This window comes from Stylophora pistillata, chromosome 11 (assembly GCF_964205215.1).
Source record: "Stylophora pistillata chromosome 11, jaStyPist1.2, whole genome shotgun sequence".
Taxonomy (NCBI): domain Eukaryota; kingdom Metazoa; phylum Cnidaria; class Anthozoa; order Scleractinia; family Pocilloporidae; genus Stylophora; species Stylophora pistillata.
Genome location: NC_142529.1, coordinates 15,926,966 through 15,949,078, shown reverse-complemented (window position 1 = coordinate 15,949,078; position 22,113 = coordinate 15,926,966). Strand labels below are relative to the sequence as shown.

At 38.8% G+C, this 22,113-nt stretch overlaps 1 protein-coding gene and 2 pseudogenes across 2 annotated transcripts; 2 read left to right on the top strand and 1 right to left on the bottom strand.

Moving 5' to 3' along the window:
• Positions 1–22,113, bottom strand: part of LOC148720290 (uncharacterized) — a 167,579-nt pseudogene that overhangs the window by 92,875 nt on the left and 52,591 nt on the right.
• LOC148720292 (uncharacterized) lies at positions 5,723–6,522 on the top strand (annotated as a pseudogene).
• On the top strand, positions 8,985–22,079 carry LOC111333821 (uncharacterized). 2 transcript variants are annotated; one of them, XM_088739438.1, is made up of 15 exons: positions 8,985–9,923; positions 11,206–11,314; positions 12,150–12,295; positions 13,308–13,463; positions 13,971–14,053; positions 14,349–14,504; positions 15,108–15,212; positions 15,742–15,863; positions 16,016–16,327; positions 16,767–16,912; positions 17,284–17,481; positions 17,870–17,999; positions 18,957–19,223; positions 19,614–19,743; positions 20,237–22,079. In XM_088739438.1, the coding sequence occupies exons 1-15, from the start codon at positions 9,073–9,075 to the stop codon at positions 20,545–20,547; spliced, it is 3,222 nt and encodes a 1,073-aa protein (XP_088595564.1). In that variant the 5' UTR covers positions 8,985–9,072; the 3' UTR covers positions 20,548–22,079. The 2 variants fall into 2 exon arrangements, with proteins under 2 accessions (XP_088595564.1, XP_022795177.2); XM_022939442.2 differs by having other exon boundaries at positions 8,986–9,923; positions 20,234–22,079.

Genomic DNA, 22,113 nt, shown 5'->3' with positions numbered 1-22,113 from the left:
GTTTCGACGCCTGAAAGACGACCAACCAATCAAGGTTCTCCTAACAGACAATGGTCGTGTCAGCGCAGTCATAGATACCAACACCTATAATGTCAAGGTGTCTCTCATTGACGATATCGGACCGGGACAGTTCTTAAAGATCCGACAGACGTTTTGATAAGAAGTTGAGTACAAAAGTTGGTGGAAATCTATAAGAGGCTGCTTACGTCTGAATCAAACCTCGACAGCTGCCTAGACTCTACAGGCTTACGAAAATCCCATTGGGCCGATGTTACTTTGAGATCGATTGTGTCGTGCGTAAACACTGTTATCGCCGCAGAACTATGGTTTCTGGCTCTGAACGGGTTGGACATTGCGTTGTCATTATATGAAGTGCAAAGTGAAAAGCTTCGGGCCATGGATGAAAGCACATGGTCTTGAGTTAAAGTTTCGGCAACAGGAAACATTTAGTTTTAAGTTACTGTTGAATTTGTAACAAGTTGGTAATTTGGAAAATGTGGTAGAATAAAAACACAACAAACACCTATAATCTTGTCTCAAAAAGGTAAATCGGATTTCACGGTGAATGACTCTGTTCACATCTATCTTGCAATGGAAAAACTCATTTGCTCACTGACAAGTTTTTTAAGTCTGTACAAATATTTCATAAATCAAGTTTATTGAACTGGTTTGTGAAAAGCTGCAAACGTTAACTCTTATTTTCCTGCACCGTGGTTGACTTCTTTGAAGAAGCCTTGAAACTTGGTTGGTCGTTGTGTTTTAATAAAAAAAATGTCTCATTTTCTTGGGAAAAAAATAATAATAATAATAATAATAAAATCTTTATTACCGTGTCAATGTATTTAGCTCATAGAGCTAATTGGGGACACCTACTTACTAAATTAATAAAAAAAACTATGTACAGTATCATAATAAGTAACAATACAGCCGATAAACTATGCATTAAAATTTTAAAATATTTAGAAATATCAACAGTGTTCAGATAAAAAAAATAAAAAATCAAAAAAAATCAAAAAAAAAAATCACGTGCTGCAAAGATTGCAGCAGTTGCCACTGTCTTCCACTAGGCTGACCAGGTCAACTCTACGGATTCTAGTTTTAAAGATACTAAGGCTTGGTAGTTCACGCATACCATTTTCTAATTTGGACCAAATATATGGTCCTTGATACCTTAGTGTGTGTTTACCATAGCGTATAGTGTTAAATCGTGGTATTTCAAAGTCACTATTCCTAAGGTTATAACGAGTACCCTTTCGAGTAAATATCTCAGATATGTAGCTGGGTACTAGATCGTTCTTTACTTTATACATTAGTGTTGCTATGTCCTGTAAGCGTCTATTATGAAGCGTAGGTAACTTAGCACGCTTAAGAAGTTCCTCATATGTCTCTGTTGTTGTTTTGAAGACCGCACGCAGGGCTCGCTCTTGGATGCGTTCGATTTTGCGCCCATCTGAAGATTTACAAAAGTTCCAGACTAAATGACAGTATGTTAAATGTGGCATTATAGCTGTTTTATACAGTATGAGCTTAGCTTGGCATGGTATTAGGTTACGCAAGCGCATGAGGACTCCTACTTTCTGGCTGGCTTTAGTGCATATTTCGCTAATGTGTTGTGTAAAGTTAAGGTTCTTGTCTATATTTACTCCTAATAGCTTGATTTCTTCAGTTTTCCTGATCACGTCATTGGCGATGGTGAGAACGCTGCCCTTCTTATCTGCATCTATGTTTCTTGGGTTAATCGTAAGAGACTGAAACTTATCTGGATTTGCCAAGAGGAAGTTGTCCCTATACCATAACAGTGCTTGTTGACCCTGAGTCACTAGAGTAGATTCGACTTCTTCATAGGTTTTTCCTGTCACATATAATTGGTGGTCATCAGCATAGAGCGTAAGGTTTGAGTCAGGGATATGAAATGCCATATCATTTTGGAACATGTTCCAGAGGAGAGGGCCAAATGACGATCCCTGAGGACAACCACGTTCCATAATTCTCCATTCACTCGTGTGGCCATTTATTTTTACTCTGTTTAGCCTGCTATCAAAAAATGATCTAATCAGTTCAAGTGAACTGCTATTAAAACCGTAGGCATCCAGCTTTTTTAGAGTGAGTGGATAGCTTAACGAGTCAAATGCTTTACTCATGTCAGCAGATAATATTGTTACCAGCTCTTTTCTGTCCACTGCAGACCTCCAGTCTTCAATCAACATCAGCAGGGTTGTCTCACAGCTGTGTTGTTTTCTATAAGCTGTCATCCTGTGGTACAGAGCAGGGTCATAATGTCTGGTCACTTGTTTGCTTAGTAAATGTTCAAAAATCTTGTCCACACATATAAGTGAAGTGATTGGACGATAGTTCGATTTGTCTTGTCTGTCTCCCTTTTTAAATACAGGGGTCCATTCGCCTTTCTTCCATTCAGATGGCCACTCGCCTAAGTCAATGCAGTTATTGTAAAGTCTAGTCAGGGATGGTGCAATTCCTTCAGCCACTCCCTTAAAGAGTTTTGGTGGTGCTGTCACATCCCACCCATACGATGGTAAATGCGATTTAGAGCATAAAATGGTTCGATTTGTGAATAAATCACACCGGTGAGAGCCGGTCAGATTGCAAGGATCACAAGTGATTTCAAAATGGATGTAATAAATGATGCTGTCAGAGCTTAGCGTGTTAATTTTCTCTATGCTTGTCTCTTACCTACATGAATAGATTTGAGATAGATTTGTCCTCGCAGTAAGCACTGAATTTTTTCATGATGGACATAGTTAAACCACTTAGCTAGCCAAGAGTCTCTCATAACTCAAAGGTAGAGCGTCCGAAATGCCAATCGGAAGCTCTTAGGTTCGACTCCCATTGGCAGCATTTTTTATCCGAGTACGCCAACTTCATTTCCTTCGTTCTGTTATTTTGTCTCCAAAATATTGGGTTAGCAACATTGAAAAATAGCTTTTACATTTTCTGTCTCTCGTTCCCTGTGCTGTCTCTGTAACAGTCTCTCTAATGAGATACAAGAAAAGATAAGGTAAGAGATAAAGTCTCTACTCGAGCCAAATGGCCAATTCAACCGGAGATCATGCCGTTTTTTTCAGTGAAACGACTAGGAATACATATTACTACTCCCCTCTGGGTGGGATTCCAATCTATTGCAAGTTTTCCAACCAAGAATTTCATCAGGCTTTCGTGACAACTCGCCGGTACCCATTTCGGTATCTCCTGGTTGGGGAGAGGTACTGTGAAAGTTAAGTGTTTTGCCCAAGTAAGTACATGGAATGATCGGAACTAAGAAGACAAATTCTGTGAATTCTGTTCGCGGCGGTCTAGGTTCTACAACAAAGGTGTGCATGCGCGTTAAAAAGCTGATTCTTACACCAAGTTTGAAAAGGAAAAAATGTATAAAAACTGCAGATATATTAGTCTTAAGATCAAACGAAAATTACAAACCGAACATGAATTATGTTTGCCTGAAAACGCCCTTGTTTGACGACTTTCAGGAATAAAACAAATCCGTATGGCTCATCTTACTTCCGGTTACTTCCGGTGATGTCTTTGTGCAACCCAGGTCTCTCTCGAGCTAGATTCTCAGAATTAGTCCCGTTTCCGTGATTCTTAGGATTAAAATTAGTGAAACTTATTTTACAACACTAAAAGACATAGCCTCCTGCGCAGACGTTGTTAGGCATCGTCACGCAATCATTCCTCTCCCACGAACGTCTGCTTCAACCCGTAGCCACTTCCGTTCTCCTTTGTTTCGAGACAACCAACCAGCTTTCACATAGTCTCGTTATTAGCCAACGACAACTTTTGTAAGGAAAAAACTTGTCACCCGGGCCGACATTCCCGCGAAACGATTCCAGTACATGAAGTTATGGCATGTGTGGATATGAAACCCTCCAAAAAATCGTTGGGAGCAAATTTATTTGTTTCCTTTGTGGATGCACACTGACTAAAGAAAGAGTTCGTATTTTTGGCACAAGTTCTGTAGATATTCAAGGCCTAATCAAAGCTGCCATCGATGTGGACGTGACTGTTTTTTAATCGAGTGAAGTATTCATTTGCACGGCAAACTGTTACAAACGTTTAATTCGCTTCGAAAAAATTTCTAATAACCTCTGTAATTTACCAAAAGTAATGAAGAAAGACTACGAGAATGGGGGATTCAGAGTAAGAACTAAACGGTTACGAAAGAAAACGACGACATAGCTCGCAGGTCAAATCGACCCGAGCACATCTGTTAAATCGCTTCCAGAATCAGCTCCAAGCGTTGGAACCAGTGCTGCGAAGTCGCTGAAGTTCCTAGCTCCTACTACTTGTACTTCTTATTTTGCTCCAGCAGACCCTGTTCATGGATTAGCAGACGAGTCACTCGAAAATGTTAGTTTCTTCGTTTCTCCTCCACCTCTGTCTCTTTTTTTAACATCGACTCCTGTTGCAAAGGATAACGCACCTTCTAGAAGTAGCAACGCCGCTACTTTTACTTCAGACCGCTTTCATACATGGCTGCCGATTATAATTCTTTTATATGCATTTAAATTAGCCTTACTAACCTCGTTTGAGAGTTAAAGTTCTTTTAAATTATCAACTTAAAAAAGGAGGTTAGTAGGTACAACAGCTGCCATGGATGTGCAAAACTCTAAAAGATTTAATGGATTGAAATTAGGGTTTCTGAAAACTGCTCAGCCTAACAGTTTTTCAAAATTTAACTTTCCAAAATAATGCTCAGGGGGGGGGCATAATTGTCTGATTTTGTACTACATGATTTCTTTGCTTACTTCAAGTTCCATAGTGATTGAGGGTGAGTACTCAGAAAAATAAAACAATGAATTGGAATGCCATGAGACAGCCCCTTTGGTAATAGTCTCCTGATTATGTGATGTTATTAAGCCTTTGTAAGTTGTTGTTAGTTCATAAATTCAAAAGTTGTAGATGGATTCACTATGTAATTACAAGTTCATAATCCTAGCTAACAACCTGTATTCTCAAGTAGGTCAGGGAGCAGGAGTGCTCAGGGGAAGCAATAATATCATATTTACCCTCCCAAATAAAGTAATTGCATTGTATGAATACAGCTGTTTCGACAAAGGTTGTCCAAAGAAAGCGTGAAAGCGTACGCGACAATGCCGAAAGGTAGTCTGGGAAACATCCAATAAATCTCACTAAAACCTCAGAACAATGCCTCGACCGTACAGCGAAGACTTGAGATGGCTGGCAATATGGATGAAAGAGTGTTTAGGATACAACGTTGACGGGGTAGCGGCTGCTTTTTACATGTCGCCGAAAACCATTCTTCGCTACGTATCAAAATGCTTAAATTCTGGTGAAGTGAAAGCAGAGACTTTGGGACGACCGTTAAATAGTTTTCTCATGCATCCGCACGTGGAGTATGTAATAATGGAAGCGGTACTTGACCACCCGGAAAAAACCCTCTCAGAAATTGCACAGAATATCTACGAACAGACGGGGTTAGAACGTGCTCTTTCGGGCATATTGCTGTATTTGAAACGGAACCGTTTCAGCCGAAAAAAGGTTTATCAAATATTTCTTGTCAGTGCTGCTTTTGATTTTCCTTGCTTATGTAAATTTAAGAAAAAAATATGTTTGATTATTATTATTATTATTATTATTATTATTGTCATAATCACTCATTTTAAAGCTGACAACAATTGCCCTTCAAAGATCTGAAGCAGACAGAGTACTTTTTAGGTCTGATGTTTGTCTCCTGGCTCCCGAGATGTTGACGTTCTTGGATGAAAGCGTATTTGTATGTGTGTGTTTGTTGTCTAACACAACATTTCGTTCTCTGTTTTCCTATTATTTAGCCCTGATCGTTTAGTGGTCTCACTGTGTTTTTGTTTTTTTATTTTTATTTTATCAGGACAAAAGACTTAAACGTACAAATGGTTATAGCCAGATAGGTAAAAGAGCTGAGGTGAAACGTATGGCGCAGAACTGGGGACCGCGCATAACCGCCATTCCTATTATTTATACAGAAGGAATGATTGATCTTGGCCTTTATCAGGGGAACGTCAATAGAGCAACATTTTAAGTCTTTGTGGATGAAAAACTATGCCCGAACTTGCTTCCATTTAAAGGAATCAACCCGTGATTAGTGGTCATAATGGGTACATGACAATCTTTGGCAACATTAAGATTTTGATCGAACTGTAAAATAACTGTTTCCACCCTTATTCAAATTCTCTGTTAAAAACATCACTATAAATAGCCCACCCCCATAAATTAATTTCTCCCCTCTTATTCGTCTTTTAGATAATGTGACTATCCACCACGCGCAAGCAGCGATTGACGCAATTAATGCAACGGGAGCGATTGTTCTTTTTCTTCCGCCCTACAGCCCTGATTTCATGCCGTGTGAGGGACTTTTTGCACAAGTAAAAAGCTGGATCAGGGAAAACGATGTATAGCCTGGAAATTTTGCATGGATCCAGAATTTATGGTTTAAGAAGCGTTTCTTCAAGTCACAGATGAAGAAATCAAAAACTATATTCGACATGCAGAGTATTTTTAATGACTTTTTTTACAACAGTTACTATTCACGTAAATTATGTATCTTTCTTCAATTACAAAGAGCTAAGTTCTGTCAACAGCTTGTCCTTCTTTGAGGCAAACTCGTTTTCGTCAAGAACACCATCGTCTTTCAAACTCTTGAAGTCCTTTAACTGCTGAAGGATGGGACTACAGATAGGTGCCTAAACCAAAAATGAATTAGCTGATTAATTAAAACTGAATACATGCAGGCACAAAAAAATCCATCTGTGGGATAAATGTTAAGACGCCTACCTTTTTTTCAATGTCCGTAGAATTCCCGCTGACTTCATTACTGGATGGTTGGGTGTGTTTGACCGAACCTCTCGCCTTCCCAACAAAAAATGGCACGTCCGGAGAGTTGTCTTAATCGTCGTCGTGGGTTCCGTTTACCTGAAACAAAAAACAAGACCAATACCTGCATTTTAATTGCCGCACTAATGAGCCCCAAGTGTTATGAGCAGCAGTTAATAAATTGAGGTTTGCTTCAAAAGTCGTAAAATAGTAAGTACAGTAGGTGTCAAGCACTGTTTTCAGGAAAATCAGAGATAAGTGATACGGAGGGGAAAAAATGCAATTACTTTTTATTATATCATATTTGCTTCCCGATTGTCAAACGCTTTGTTTCAGTGCACGATAATGCGTGCGTTACTCCACGTGCAGCTCGTGCTATTTTTATGCGTTCGTCCAAAATTTATATGAATAGCTGTCACATTTCTTCAAATCCAACTTTTAAAAATAATATTTCAACAACGGTACAAAATTAAAATGGTGTATTCTAATAATGGAGACTAAATTCGCCTCAGCTGATTGGAAGTGATCTGCGGGAAATTTAAATTTTACTCACCATCATTCGTGCCCAGCATCGTAACTTGAATTCTGGAAGCTTGTGTTGTTTTCGCAGTCTCAATAAGCAAGCGTCATAGCTACTTTCTCTTTTTTCGTCACCATATTCTTCACTTTCACTCAGCGCAATATTGCAGTTGGGTTTAGCTAATATTAGAAAATGATAATGACAGTAAAAAAAAAAAAAAGAAAACCCTGAATGTTGAGCTTCAAGTGCGGCAGAACGTAGCTTGTTTTATAGAGTTTTTAACAATACCCTTCCTCTTTTTTCCTGGAGGAACTCTTGAAGGGTCTTTAACCAACAAGGTTACGATGCCGTTCTTTGCCAAGGATAACGCCTCAGCAAGCTGGATCTCTGATGATATGGAGTACTTTTTCTTTCCGTCGGCGTAGTACCCAATTTGGAATGTTGTGTCGGACGCGGGAGCGCTTTCCGTTGTCCAGTTCTCGAGGAGGTATTGCTTTAAAGTGAACATATTTTCACATAAGGGCACGCATTTTACTGAATAGGTGTCTTACCTACTCTTGTTTGTTTCTTTTAACACACGCAGACAGATATTCATAATTCCACCATCCACTGCGCTGAAAACTCGTGAACTTGAGGATGAAACAGTGATCTACCGCAACCCATAATGCCTTTCGGTATTGTCGCGTAAGCTTTAACACTTTTATTGGACAACCTTTCTCAAAACAGCTGTATACTGCATACTTAAAATCCTGAGTTGTTTAAATGAAAGATGCTTTGTATCTGTCTAAAATTCCCCCTGCATAACATGTACCCCTTTAACCCTGGCTGCCTTTGATCATTGGTGTTTATAGTTGTTACTACATAGGTCATGTCACTGAAAAAATACCCTCAGTGTCGACTAAACTTTATTGTAGAAATATCTGTTTCTAGACATATCAATGTAGTTTTTTTCTACATTAATACTTGTTCTAAATCTTTCTGCTTAGGTTGCTATCTTTGAAAGTGAGAAATCATGTTGCATGTCTGAGCTGACTTACAGGTTACCTACAAAAAAATTTAATTAATAATTCATCGTCGACTGCAATTGCGCACAACTTTTTCCGATAAACGTCGCTTGTTAACATTTTTGTCCATCGTACGATTTTCAAACAAGCCTCTGCACTTCCATAAATGACTGAAAAGATACCTTTCTCAACTGCATTCGCGTTTCCTTCCTCGATGTCACTGAGGTTGATGGCAGAGATTTCAAGATTTTTTAACTTTTGTACCTGATCTTTCATAAGACTTACGAGAGGTGAATGACAACAACAATATGGCCTCCTCTATGCACGGCGTCGAAAACCAACGGAAACGCTTGATAAATTAAGGATTTTCCAAATCCAGTGGGTAGATTAATGAAAACATTTCTCTGCTTATCTACAAATTGGATTATTGCTTCTTTCTGAAGGGCATTTAACTCCCGAATACAAAATTTCTGAGACACAAGATTGAAGACCGCACAGATGTCCGCCAGATCTACCCACAAAATAAAGTTTGTGGGTAGATTTTTCGAAAAATAGCATACGGCCTGTGATTGGCCAGTTCGCCTGAACGGAAGTAGCTACGGGTTGAAGCAGACGTTCGTGGGGGAGGAATGATTGCGTGACGATGCCTAAGAACGTCTGCGCAGGAGGCTATAAAAGACACCATTTGTCGCAATTTATCCTGCTTCGCTAACTATCAACATGACAAAATACGACAAGCAAGGTGTTCCTAATCTAAGTTTTCATAATCCGATGGGAATAACCCTTTACCCAGAAGGTTTATACTCGTACGCGATGGGAAACACACCAGCCCGAGATATCACGGAGCTGTTGGGCACATCGAAAGAACAACATGTAGACGTGTTACTTTTAGCATGCGGTGATGTTAGGAGTTTCCTTTACAGTTTGTCTGAGCTATCTCTAAGAAAACCACACGAGCGTCCGAAGAGTTTAAGTTTCCATTTGAATGACTATGATCCGTCAGTGATAGCTCGCAATGCTGTGCTCCTAGAAGTCGCTAGTGTGATAAATTCCGATGTCCCTGCTGATGTAGACTTCTTGTGGAATATTTGGTATAACCTAGCACTGTCAGTGGCCGACTTTGATCGACTGCGAAAAGTACTCAGTGAACTGTTGGAGAAGAATTTTGACAGCGATAAAAATATCTTAAAGTTTCAAGATGGCGACGTTCTCCGCGAATGTCAAGATATATGGAAAGACTGGAGAGATCTCGATCTCGAGGTGAAAAGTGTTAAAGAGGAAAGAAACAACCTGATAGAGGACGCTAAAAGAAGTAAAGGGTTTTGTGAGGATTCTCAGTGCCTTTCTCTACTAACTCATATGGTGATGGAGATCTATGAAGAGGAACTAGACAATTTTGTGAAACCTGCTGCGACAAATCCACTCTACACGGAAATACAACACTGGTTTAGAGAAGGCTCCACGAATGATGAGTCGGACAAAACAAATCCAACATTGATTCGTCCATTCGTTCACAAGTGGAGGCAGCATTATAGTTCCCGTGCGTTTGTGGGTTATCCACCACTCGAAAGGTAACTAACAATAGGGCTTCTGTCTCTCATTTATTTAAACCAAATGTTTGTTGAGGTCCATTCAAGTGGAGAGTAACTAATGTGCGAGCCTGCGAGCCGGAGCCGTTTTTTGCGAGCCTCGAGCCTCTTCTTGCGAGCCACTATTTGTTCAATATCTTTCTATTTTCTGTCCTCATTTTATTCTAACTGTCTTTGGCTCCTCTCCAGAAGGCATTCGAAGGTGAAAATCTGAAAAAATATCAAGCTAGACGCACGAGGAGCGTTCACTCGGGCTTCGTAGCGAGCGCTTTACTTGAGAATTCACCAGGCGTAAAATTTATTCGAAACTACAAAGCCATAGCATTCACACAAAACAGGAGCACAATTATAATATGCATCCTGAGATCTGAATTTTTTCACCTTTAATGACGACACTGTAACATTATTATGTTCATGAACATTGGTCATATTGGAAAATTTTTCTAGTAGATCACAGTCATGAAGAGTATTCATCATGTCTTCTACTAAGCACTCGTAACTCCATGCAAAGAGCAAACCAACTTTCACGATCGCTTGCACAATAATAATAGTGATTATGTACGAAATATCAAATCGTACTTTACAAGTATTGAACCCGATAGAAACCAATTACAGAAACAGGTATTTAACGGAAGAGCTAAGCTTAGATATTTAACATTACAATTCATGTTTCTTCTGTCAGTATCCCTATCCAATTCGCTGTTGTTAGCGCCACCTTCCAGCGAGGTGTTCGTCTCAGCTTCATAGTTTGTTGTTAATCGGCTGTCACAGTTTTGCCAGTATTTTCGTAGTTTGAGCGAAAACGCTCGACATCGTTTAGTGTGGGCCTACCACGAATGGTGTGTGCGTTTGTATGTGAGAACAGCGTATAAGATAGGAATCTTTATCGTGCGACCTTCCCAAAACACAACATTTCGAAAATTGTGTCGTTTACAATCAGCGAGGACATGATAAGACAAGTTGTAGCACACTCATCTTCAGTTTCCGCGGTTTAAACAAGGAACGCCTGGGACCATGACCATAAAAAGGCATTATGTCCAGATTTGGATGTTATTTTCCCGGGGCTCGAAAAAAATGGCTCCGGCTCGTCATAAAAGGCTCGGGCTCGCAGGCTCGCATTATAGCAACCCCCATTCAAGTGCATTCCTCCCTGTTCATCTCCCGCTCGGAATATTGTCGCCCAACAACATTCCCGTCATTAGTCGACGCACATTCACTCATAAGAAATGATAACAGCTATCTCTAAGCTCTTTTTCTTTTCCAGGAAAGACCTCGAGCAAGGTAGATCATGTACTGATGTTTGCAAGGAAAAGCTGGCCGCCTGGATAAAAAGATTTCAGGAGCAATATAAGAATCACCAAACAAATCTGAAGGTGAATTCTGTTTTCACAGATACGTTAGTACACTCATAACCAAGTAAGGTCGGAGAATGGTACAATGTGATTAGTCAAATAAAAACAAATAAAGGCTGAGGTGGAACTCATTTAACTGCTGGCGCCCTAAGCATGCTGTGTGCGATATGGGGGTCTAAAGTTTATTAACAAGAATACCTAATATATAAAGATTAAATTTTAAGCGTAAGTGTAAAAAAATGGAAAAAAATAGAAAAAAAAAATAAAGGATAACAAAAACGAGGAATATGACGTGTCAGGTCCCCTTACCTTTATTCTGTACCCGCTTTGTCGCATAGAGTCATTTTAACGCTATTTTAGCGACTTTATTTGTAACGCGTGTTGGGCTACTATATATTTGATGTAAGTAACGCGTGCGACACTCATTAGCTATTTCGCTCTTTAGGTCGTAAAACCAAATGGTCATCTAAAGACCTCAACCTGATGGTCTGTTCCTTATCTAGGTTTGGTTTCAAGATCCATCAAGTTTTTTCCTGCGTATGATTAGATCCTGGAGCTTTTGACCAAATACTAGCAACTTGTCGATTCACCTTACTATTCTCTTTAATAAATATGCAGCATAGTATTTTTCAGTCTCACGTAAAGTCCAGCGGGTACTCTGGATAAGCTATTGATAGCTAATTGTTGTTGCCTTATAGTGTATATTTAGTAATTTCTAATGTCATTGACTTCAACTGGGGGCGTTCGGAAATTTTTTTTTTTGTTTGTTTGTTTGTTTGTATTTTTTTTTTTTTTTTAGAGTATGCGTGTGTCATTTACTGAATAACATCATCTTTGACCAAATGTCATTTTGCAGATTACACTGTGGACAGGCGATGGACTTACTTTGTGTACAAGTGGTTTTCCGCCAGAAGTGTTGTTCGACGTAATCGATACAAGTAATCTCAGCGATCACATTGGTTTGTTGAACGTTCTCGTCTGCTGTTCCCCGAGGTTAAAAGTGTAAGTGTTTTTTGTTTTAGTCCTCATTCTCATCGTTATCGTTGCCGCGACACCTGTTGATCTTGTTAAGGTCGTTGAGGTGAACTCCTTTCATTCCTGTTATCCAAGAGATCATAAGGTGACATTGAGGGGAAATCAGGGAGTTGGCCGTGATATCACGGCCAACCCCCTGACATATGTTGATAACAGTTTTAGGTTATTTTTAGCTTGGGGTGGAAAGCACTGTGGTTTCCTTGAGTAGTTTCTCCTTACTGTCAGTTTGATATTAAAAAACAAATCTCATCGCTCTTCTCCAAAAACTCAACCTTACACACAAGTGACCAATGTTCGCTGAGAGAAGACGAATATTTTTCATTTTCAGTCATTTTCACTGAGCAAAAGCGGTATGCAAAACGAAAAGCGATGCGCGACATGTGCAATATACAATTATTTAACTTTCGTTTCGGATTTAGTGACTCTCGACTCGCAGCATAAGAAGGCGTTTTGTCACAATGGTTTTTACTTTGTGCAAGTTTGTATAAGGGAAAGCAGATTCCTAATGTCTGGTTAGTCTGAAAATTGTAATATCCTGTGCTCTATTTTTGTAATCGCCCCTGATTTCTGAACTTAATTCTAATTGTTAGTTATACATGTCAACAGACGCATATGGTGGTCTTCTAGAACTATCCATAAATAGCTTAAGTGAAATTAGCATATCTAAAGGCCTAGATCGAACCGAAGGCCTTCTTCTTTCCCCTTATGATCTTTTGATGTTTGTCTCATTAGATTATGCCCTTGACGACATAACATTAATACAAAAAAAAACAAAAACAAACAATTAAAACAAAAAAAGACAAAACAAAATCAAGCAAAACCAAAACGACTTCCTAGGATAAAAAAGTAAGCCTCTTTAAGTTAAACAGATTCGAAGTAAGCCCTTGACGGCAGACAATTAACCAGTTTATAATGCTGATACACAAGGGGTATCCAGAAATCTGAGTAATACCTGTTTTATATTCTAAATTACATTCAGGCCAAATGCTTCTCTGTTGTTCACATCAAGCATGTTATGGAGCGGTGAATGTGACAGTATAAAGGAGTACTATGACAGATGTGTTGGTGTTGCGTTGCAACTTCTCCCAACAGTTCTCGGCTTGAAGCTGGCTGATGATTTCGAATTGGGAAGCAAGTATGCTAGGCTATTGAAATAATCATTACATCAAGTTAGATGCAGTGTGCCGGATTAGTTGTGCAGTCTCGTATACCACAGTCATTGCTGGCCTGTTTAACTGAGGCAGCTTTTCCGCCACCTTTTGAAACAATTAAGGCTCAGCATATGGTCCTATATATAGGAATTCTTGTCAACAAGCGTTAAAGCCCAAATCCTGGTAAACAATTCCTCCTGATAAAACATTAAACCCTCCCAAATACTGCCAATGCAGTTTTCCGCAATTTGCTGTTTTCAATACCTAAACAAAAAAATTAGTGGTATGATTTTTTATCGCGCAGAGCATTCACAGAGATTTCATGGTAAGAGGCCCTCTGAGTCTGTCCATTCCGTCTGCCGGTTAATCATATCCGCGTTTACATCTTCAGTCAGTTGTCATGCAGCAGGGATTAAGGTCTTTGACTGAGGCTTCCTTTTGTTCATTTGTTATTCTTGTTGTTTTCTTTTGCTTTGTTTTGTTCGGTGTAGAAAACTTCCAGACAGATTGGGCTCTACAGAAGAGACTCTTTGCTGGGTTAAGGCAGACCCTAAAAGGACTTTATTGACGTTGGGTTAGTTATGGCGTACTGAAGACATATTTTCATTGAGGTCTTGTTATACTGAGCAAGTACCCCGTCTTTGCCTGGGAATAAAAAAAAAATCATTGAAACCACCAAAAACTACTGAAGGGTGGGGGGAACTTGTGATTGGATCGGAATCTTAATCAGGGGGAATGAAGATATTCTGAGTCGCTTAAGAAAAGAGCAGAGAAAAGTTCCAGCCTGTCAAGAAAGTGTATGTTACTGCGGCAAGTTAACCTCACCTTGTGACTCATGCAATTTTACAAATACTTTTTTGCAATTTCAGATAAAGGCACTGACGTTGTCCAAGCACTACTGCGTCTCACAGAGCGTTGCTTCAATCTATCGAAGGAGGTCATTCATTCCTTTGGCGTCACTTCGCCTTCGCCTCTGACCTTGCTTCGAATTATACATCAGGCACAACCACTCTTCAAGGGAGAAGGTCATATCAATTTTTAAGTTAGATGTTAGCCTGGAGCGTTTGCGTGTTCATGCCGTTCGAGCACTGAAAATACAGATCGGTCAGTCCTATTGTATCAAGGAAACCCTAAGAAACTACCACGAGTTCCAGTTCTTAAGCCAGTTCTTTTATACCTCCACGATGTTGGCATACGAAATGATAAAGCTCGCCTTGTAAGGAAAACCGCTTGCACTGCAGGAAAAGTCTGCGAATTTTTAGAGAACTAATCATTCCTTTATCACTTTCTGTATTTTTTAATCATCTTTATTATCACTGTTTTAATTGTAATCAACACCGCTTAAGTTTGTAATTTTCAGTTTGTAACAACCTTCCTCAGTTTATAGGCTGTTCCTAATATATTACAATTTGTGTTCACAACTTTTTAGCTCGTTGATACTGAATTTCCTCTTGAAAAAGAATACCCTCGTATTTTATCTACATTTGTCTTAACAATAGCGAATGGACAAAGTAAATCTGCACAATTTCGAATTGGGAAATTCAAGAGGAAGAAGAATGAATGTAATCTCTTAGTTTTATGATCATGAAATATTGACACTCAATTTGGGTTGCTTATTTGCGTTTTAGCCACCGAAATATTTGACGTTCTTGAAAATGAGTTACCAGCTGATTTTGAGAGGAGGTACGGACTATCCTGGAATCTGTTAAAGGCATCTTTAGGGAAAAAACCAGGTAAGACTTAGTGAACATTTGGTAACGAGATTGCCTAGCGGTAACATTTCCTCTGCTGCATCTATGCCGCAAGCTATGCGATCTACTCGTAATAGTCGGATCTAATCCAAAGAAGCACATATTTTTATATGATTCGATTCAAACTCAATTCATAATTTAGTCACTGATTTTTTAAGGTTCAGATCTAAACCAGGAGTTTTTGGTGAAACCAAACGATGTGGGTTGCTGGGGAAGCTAAGTTTCTAAGTTGTTTTCCAAATGGCGGCGTCCACAATCGAATTTTTGGCGCATATGAGTAAAAATTTTAGACGATTCGATTAGTCTTAATCTAATGTGCGCCAACTCGTGAATTTTTACATAAATATGCTTTTTTATGAAGAAGATGACAATAAAATAGTTTCAGGAGTAAACCTCTCCCATTAAGAAATTAAAGCAGGTGAAATTCGAACTCACAACTTAGGAAGTAGACAAATTCTAGAGAACCTTTTAATCTCCATCAACGCATTATTTTATTCGTCTACAACTACAGAGCCCATCGTTGAAATAAAAGTTAACATCAAGATTGCCGTCCTGCCATGGTATAAAGGAACACCAAAGCCAATGATTTGCATCAGGAGGGAACGCAGCAGTCCCGAGGAGGCTCCCTTGCAGGTAAGAAAACAAAATCACTCTGTTAAACTTATAAATCTTATTACGCAAATAATAAATGATTAGATCATGAAAAGATTATACACAAAACTGCTTATTTATTGATTTTCTTTGTATTCATGTATGCATTTATCCATTTCGTATTTCTATTTAAGTGGTCGCTTGCTATGGGCCTAGCCACACCGCCTGATCCTTCAGTAATTTACAACAGCTTAAGATATGATGACAACACTGATGTGGTAACTTTCCATCTACGCGAAGAAGACTGGAATGAGCATGAAATTTCCTCCACGATGTGGATATCATCCATAGAATTAATACCTGCCGTCATCAATTGTGAACCAGTGAGGCTAGGAGAAGAGACTGTGCAGAGTGTTGAACGGATTGATCCTGTCGAAAAATTTGGTCTGTTTGCAAGACAGACTTTCACCGTGGTTGAGTCCAACGAGAAATGCCAACTACTAAAGGTAAAGGGTGTATTGTATGTTGTTAACTTTAAGTTATCATTGTTTTGACTTGATACACATGGGATGCTCATTTGCCCCACAGCCAAGCACAATGAGGTCCCAGACTTGGTGCATCTTTTTGAGGCCAGTTCTGTAATAATAGTGGAAGGATTTTGGACACAAGGACAAGAACTGGAATACAAAATGGCACTTTAGGTCCAATTTCGTTATCGTGGCGAAGAACAAAACAGTATAGTAAATAAGCACATGAATCATAAAATGACGCGTTAAACCAGTCGCAAATTTCGTCGACGTGCAATGAAAACTGGTATTATAAAGGTAGATAACAACTGAAACGTCTCGATATGCATTCGAAGTGATGACATCGCCAAGACCATGGACCCTGTAATCATATACGTTTCATCTAGTCATTGTTGCCGTTTTTCCCCTTTTTTGATAGGTAATGAAAGTGGCGGAGAGCATACACTCTTATTCTGCAGAGCTTGAGGTACTAGACTCCACCATGTGCAAAGCGAAGGCAATGAAGATCAGCCAGCCAGCTAAGTCTCCTACAGGAGTCCAAATAGACTTTGAGGGGGCCAGAGGGTGGGTAGCGCACTCTTGGGATGTGCAAAAACTTCAGCAGTGATCATTAAGCACCACTACGTGATGATTATAACGATGTTATGAGCCTCGCAAAATCTTCGCTGGAAAATTTAAGTTTTTGATTGATTAAAAAAGAGATACCATTGACTTTAAATTATTAATGGTTAAAAGAAAACTCCAAGTGATCTTCTCATTTGCAAGAGAAGTCACAAGCTGTCCACAGTTATCAAAATATTATTTTCATAATACTTTCAATTTCAATTATATTTGCCCAGGAAAAAATGTCCTGTGTCATCTCATCAGCATTTGAGGACTGTGCTCTTTTTGTTACAAGTTAATTTATCTCCTTTCTTTTTCTGACATCCGTACAGCGACCCACTCAGCATGCATTTTTCATGCTTTGTCAATATTGACTCATCCAAGTTCCAAATCTCACGCAAAGTCGGGAAAATATTCTGCAACATTTCCAAACGAAACGATGGAACAGTGGGAGAACTTGTAATACAAAACTTAGCTCCACTGCCTTTTCATGCAATGCCAGAGTGGGATAGTAGACTTACCGATATAAGGTATGTTTAAAATGGAATCAGCGAGGGATTTTTTATAAGAAAACAAAACTAAAGTATAACTATGGTACATTTAGTGATTCTGGATAGGTTTAAGGGAAAAAATCAATAAGTAGGATCTTTAATCAATAGACCGCACTTTCTCTCTGTTCACCGACGTCATAACCTATGAAAGACGTTGGGATAAAGCTCGAGAAGTTTGTAAATCACGAGCCGGATTAACCCTTTTGCTAACCACAGGACAGGTTTATATCTGTGATGGTACCTTTATTTAATACTAAAGAAACGGTAACTGTCAGCGATTTCCTCTTGTAACATTTCTTCCTAAGATATTTATACAATAATGTTCTAATATATTAACTTTTGTTTCTTATTGTTTTCGCTGTTCTAGAATGCTCTGCAGAATGTTTCGCACTAAACTTGATCTGGAACTGAAATCACGAAAAGAAAGTGGTCCGCCATTTTTTAACCTCAGGGAATCCATTACAAACATTATTCATCAACATGTGAAGGAGCCTGAGGTAAATCTGCAGGAAACACTTATTTTTTTACATGTTTTTTTAATGCATACATTTAAAAATCGAGGAGTGTTTCACGTCCTCCGTCGTCAGCATATTGGATAATCTCGCAGAGTAATCAACAATTTAGTACCGAAAGTAGTCGGAGATTGCATTTGTTTTCCTTAACTTCGCTCATGCTGTGATTTGAACAGAAAAAATCGGGCCACTCTCTCAACAAACCAGATGCAACTAAAACCAATCGCGACTTAATCGGTGGTTGCACTTTGGGCGGTTGACTTGGTTTTTGTTTAAGTTCTTTGTTCTTTGTGATAACGGTGGTTTTGGCATTACAACCTAGAATCGAAAAGCGCTCTATCTAGCTATAGTTAGGCGAGTGCTTTAAGCTTTCATCGATCTATGGCTATACTTTTGATACCTTGGAAGGGCGAAAGTCTGATAAGTTTGGAAGCTCTTTCTCCAGTCAGTAAGTAGCCAGGGATTTTGGAGTTTGGAATGAGATATTTTCCACCAAACGTGGTTTTAGGTCATGAAAAGATACTTGTCGCCGCCGGTTCCACTTGGGAATATTCTTTAATCTCTTTGTCATTTTGTTATGATTTTGTTGGTCACATGGCCGTGGAATTGTTGCATCCGAAAAAAGCGAGCGTTTGACGGTCAAGAATAATTTTTTTTATGCCGTTTGTTCACTGAGTGAAAAATTGTGATATTTGTTATGGTGTGACATTGAACTTTTTGCCTGTTTATGGTGGTTGAGCCTTTGAGTTGTGAGGTTTGGAAGTCTGCCTCGTGAAAAACGAAGGCAGAGTAGACAAATATTTTAATTGTTGATGAACTAAAGGGCTCATTCTCGATAGCCACAATCATCGTATATGTACTGGGGAACTGTTGCTCCAATTGTATGTGAGTTCATTTTAAATAAAACTCTAATGATGGCGCGTTTTTCGTTGGACGCCAAAGATTCCCAAGGTACATTATGTTGACGAACGAGGAATCATAGAAGAACCATATGACTCAGTGGAAGACATGCTGAAAAAGAAGGGCTTCGTTATCAAAGTGGAAAAACTGTTCAAGTGGAAGAATTTACCTGTGGCTAAGGTCATTTTCTGCGATTGTCAGCGGTTTGCGGAATTGATTCGCAAGAATCCGGGAAATACTCTACTAGTGGAAGAATACCACCACCGAATTTTTCTTCATAAAGTCAACAGATTTGTAGCTGACCGAGAGGTAAGGGGTAATTGATGTTGACGGAACAATTTCTGCGAGATATTGCGTCGCTCCTGTCTTCTGCTGTTTCTTCCATTTCATTTATAAGGTGAAAAAGGAAGGATATGGCCAACGGTTGTTTCGAATTCAAATGGATGAGAACAATAATAATAGCATTAATAATGATAATAATGCTAACAATAATAACAACGATGCTACTAATGATAGCAATTGAAATGACAATGGTAATGATGATATTACAATGGTAACAGTTATGGTAACAATATAAAGATAATTATGATAATATTAGATACTAAAGAATTGCATTTAAGCTAAAAAGTGTTTTTGCTTACTCATTGTTTAGTTGAAACAGCCATGAAATGGATTCTGTTATGCCCAATTTTTTCACAGGAGAAGGTCTTATTCCGTAAAATGATATACACAAATGCAGTCCGAGTTCCTCAAGATGATGGCTATGTTGTGTGGAAGAACTCTTACATTATCCCGTTGTTTCCACGAGAAAGCACCAAAAGTCTCGCTCGTAAGTTAACTAATGAGAGAAGGCGATTCTTTTTGTGATAGGTTGAGTTCGTTCTACCTCGCAAGAAGTAAGGCAGCAAACATCGTAGGCGTTCTCTGCATAACTTCTTTTTGGTAACCGACATTGCAGGGCACCCGATACGCTGCAGCTTTTTATTTCGGGTTTTTCAAAACTAAAAAAAGGATTTAATGGTGGGAACAAAATATGTTGAGGATGCAATTACTGAGTGACATAGCATTATAAAGATAGGAGGATTGAGCTAAACACATATGAGTGGATAGCAGCAGTACACGCTTGTCAAAAGTGACAAGGTAGCTGGGGATAAGTCGTCTTGAGCGCACCTACCCCAAAATTGATCGCCTAACATTAATTCATAGGTGATTACTTTTCTTCTTTAATAACACATCTATACCTTGATATATACCTTAATAACACATCTATACCTTGATCCACAGAAAAAGAATATTGTTAATTTTTTTTTCTGCTATAGCAGCCCTTGGGAAAAGAAAACATGGTATGAAAAGTCCTCTATTCAGCGCTCTTACTTCTGCAAAACCTGGCCATATGGATGCATCCTCTTTGTCACGAGGTAGATCTGCCCCCTCTGAGCATTCTGCAGGCTTCTCCGACTCATTTCAAGGTTCAGCTTCCCACAGGGATCAAGAATGCGCCTTTTGCCATTCAAAGAGAGAGACGTTAAAAAGGTGCCTTGGATGTAAAAAAGTGTTTTACTGTGGTAAAATGTGCCAGAAAAAGCATTGGAAGAAACACAAAACTGACTGTAAGAGTAACAGGAAACTTTGAAGACGTGTGCAAGTCTTCTTCTTGCAGTCCATGGAGACGATCAGAAACAATTACACAACTGAAAAAGTTAATTTAATGGAGTTAAAAATTCAATAACTTGAAACGGAAACATTGATTACAGGAATAAACATCCCTTTCAGGAGCGGTATCTATTCCTTACCGGTCACTTTACTTATTTCCATTTTTAATTAGATATTTACACTATTTTTATCTTTTCATTCCTGCATTTGATTTTCTTCTCTTTCCCAATTTTGGTTGGATGCTCGATTGGTGTGAAGATTTTTCAGCAGCTGGGTAAGTATGAAATTTCCCGACAGAGCAACTGTCAATTGAGTGTCCAAAGTAATCCGGGACTTTTTCGGTTTTACAATACTTCGCTATGTGATTGGTCCAGAAAACGTGCACCACTTTCTCAACCAATCAGATTCAAAACTAAAACCAATCACGACTTGGTCCATCACACGCGTTTTCCCGCGCTTCAGGCAGTTTACTTGTTTATACTTCTACTTCTCATTGGCTCCTCATACTATTTTTCTTGCTTTGATTAGCTTCTGTGACCTTCTGTGATTGCTTTGGGCTTGATTTTACCACACTATTGAAAATCGCTTGAAACTATAAGGATGGTAAAGTTATCTACTATGTCTTTGAAATCAAACGTGATTGTGTTCTTCAGCTAGTGTAGTATACCACACTTTAAGATATTCAAGATGTCTTTTCTGTGCAACGTTTCCGAAGGGCTTAAATCATTTTTCTTTCTGTGTTTCATAACTAATAAAATCAAATTTGAAGCAGTAATAGTACTTGCATAACTATAAAATGTCCTTGAGAGCTACAACCAGTGTTAAAATTAGTGGACACATCATGTTTGAATAGTTCTATTCATGTGCAGAATAATGCTCCTGTTTATACCACACTTTAAATTATTGAAAAGAACCCCCCTTCCCCCCCCCCCCCCCATTCATTGTTGCCTGTATGTAGCTAAAGATTCATGGAACCGCTATACAACTTTGTTTTGTATGGGGGCAGGGGAGCGAATAACTTAACTTAACAAGGACAAAAGAGATAAACTTGAAGTAAGACGGGATTGAAAAGGTGGATGCGTCAACAATAATGTCGCTGCCTGTAGGTGGTGGGAGGAAGAACACAACATCTCAGTACAATATTATAAAATAAATCTGTATTTCATAGATAAATATCTGACAATAATCTTTGCGTTTCAATGAAACTTGTTCAATAAGGTTCGTTTCAAACGGATGTGCACTATCTATAACCTATTTAAACGTTATTGTTCATTCTGCTATTCCTTACTATGTTCAATTGATTTGTCCTGTCTGTAATCTTAGACATAACTTAAGTTTACTTCTGTCACGCAACAAATTCTTTCTTGAGACGTTGCGTGAGTATTGCAGTGGATGATTGCTAATAGGCATAGGTCTCCATACTTTCTACAGAAAAAGGTACTTACGTAGAATTTGGCCTGCACGTCTCAATTTTGTTTTGTTTCGTTTTCAATAAAAGGCGTTTAAATATTAGTACAGCCTTGTTTGTCGATAAGGCAATTTAAAA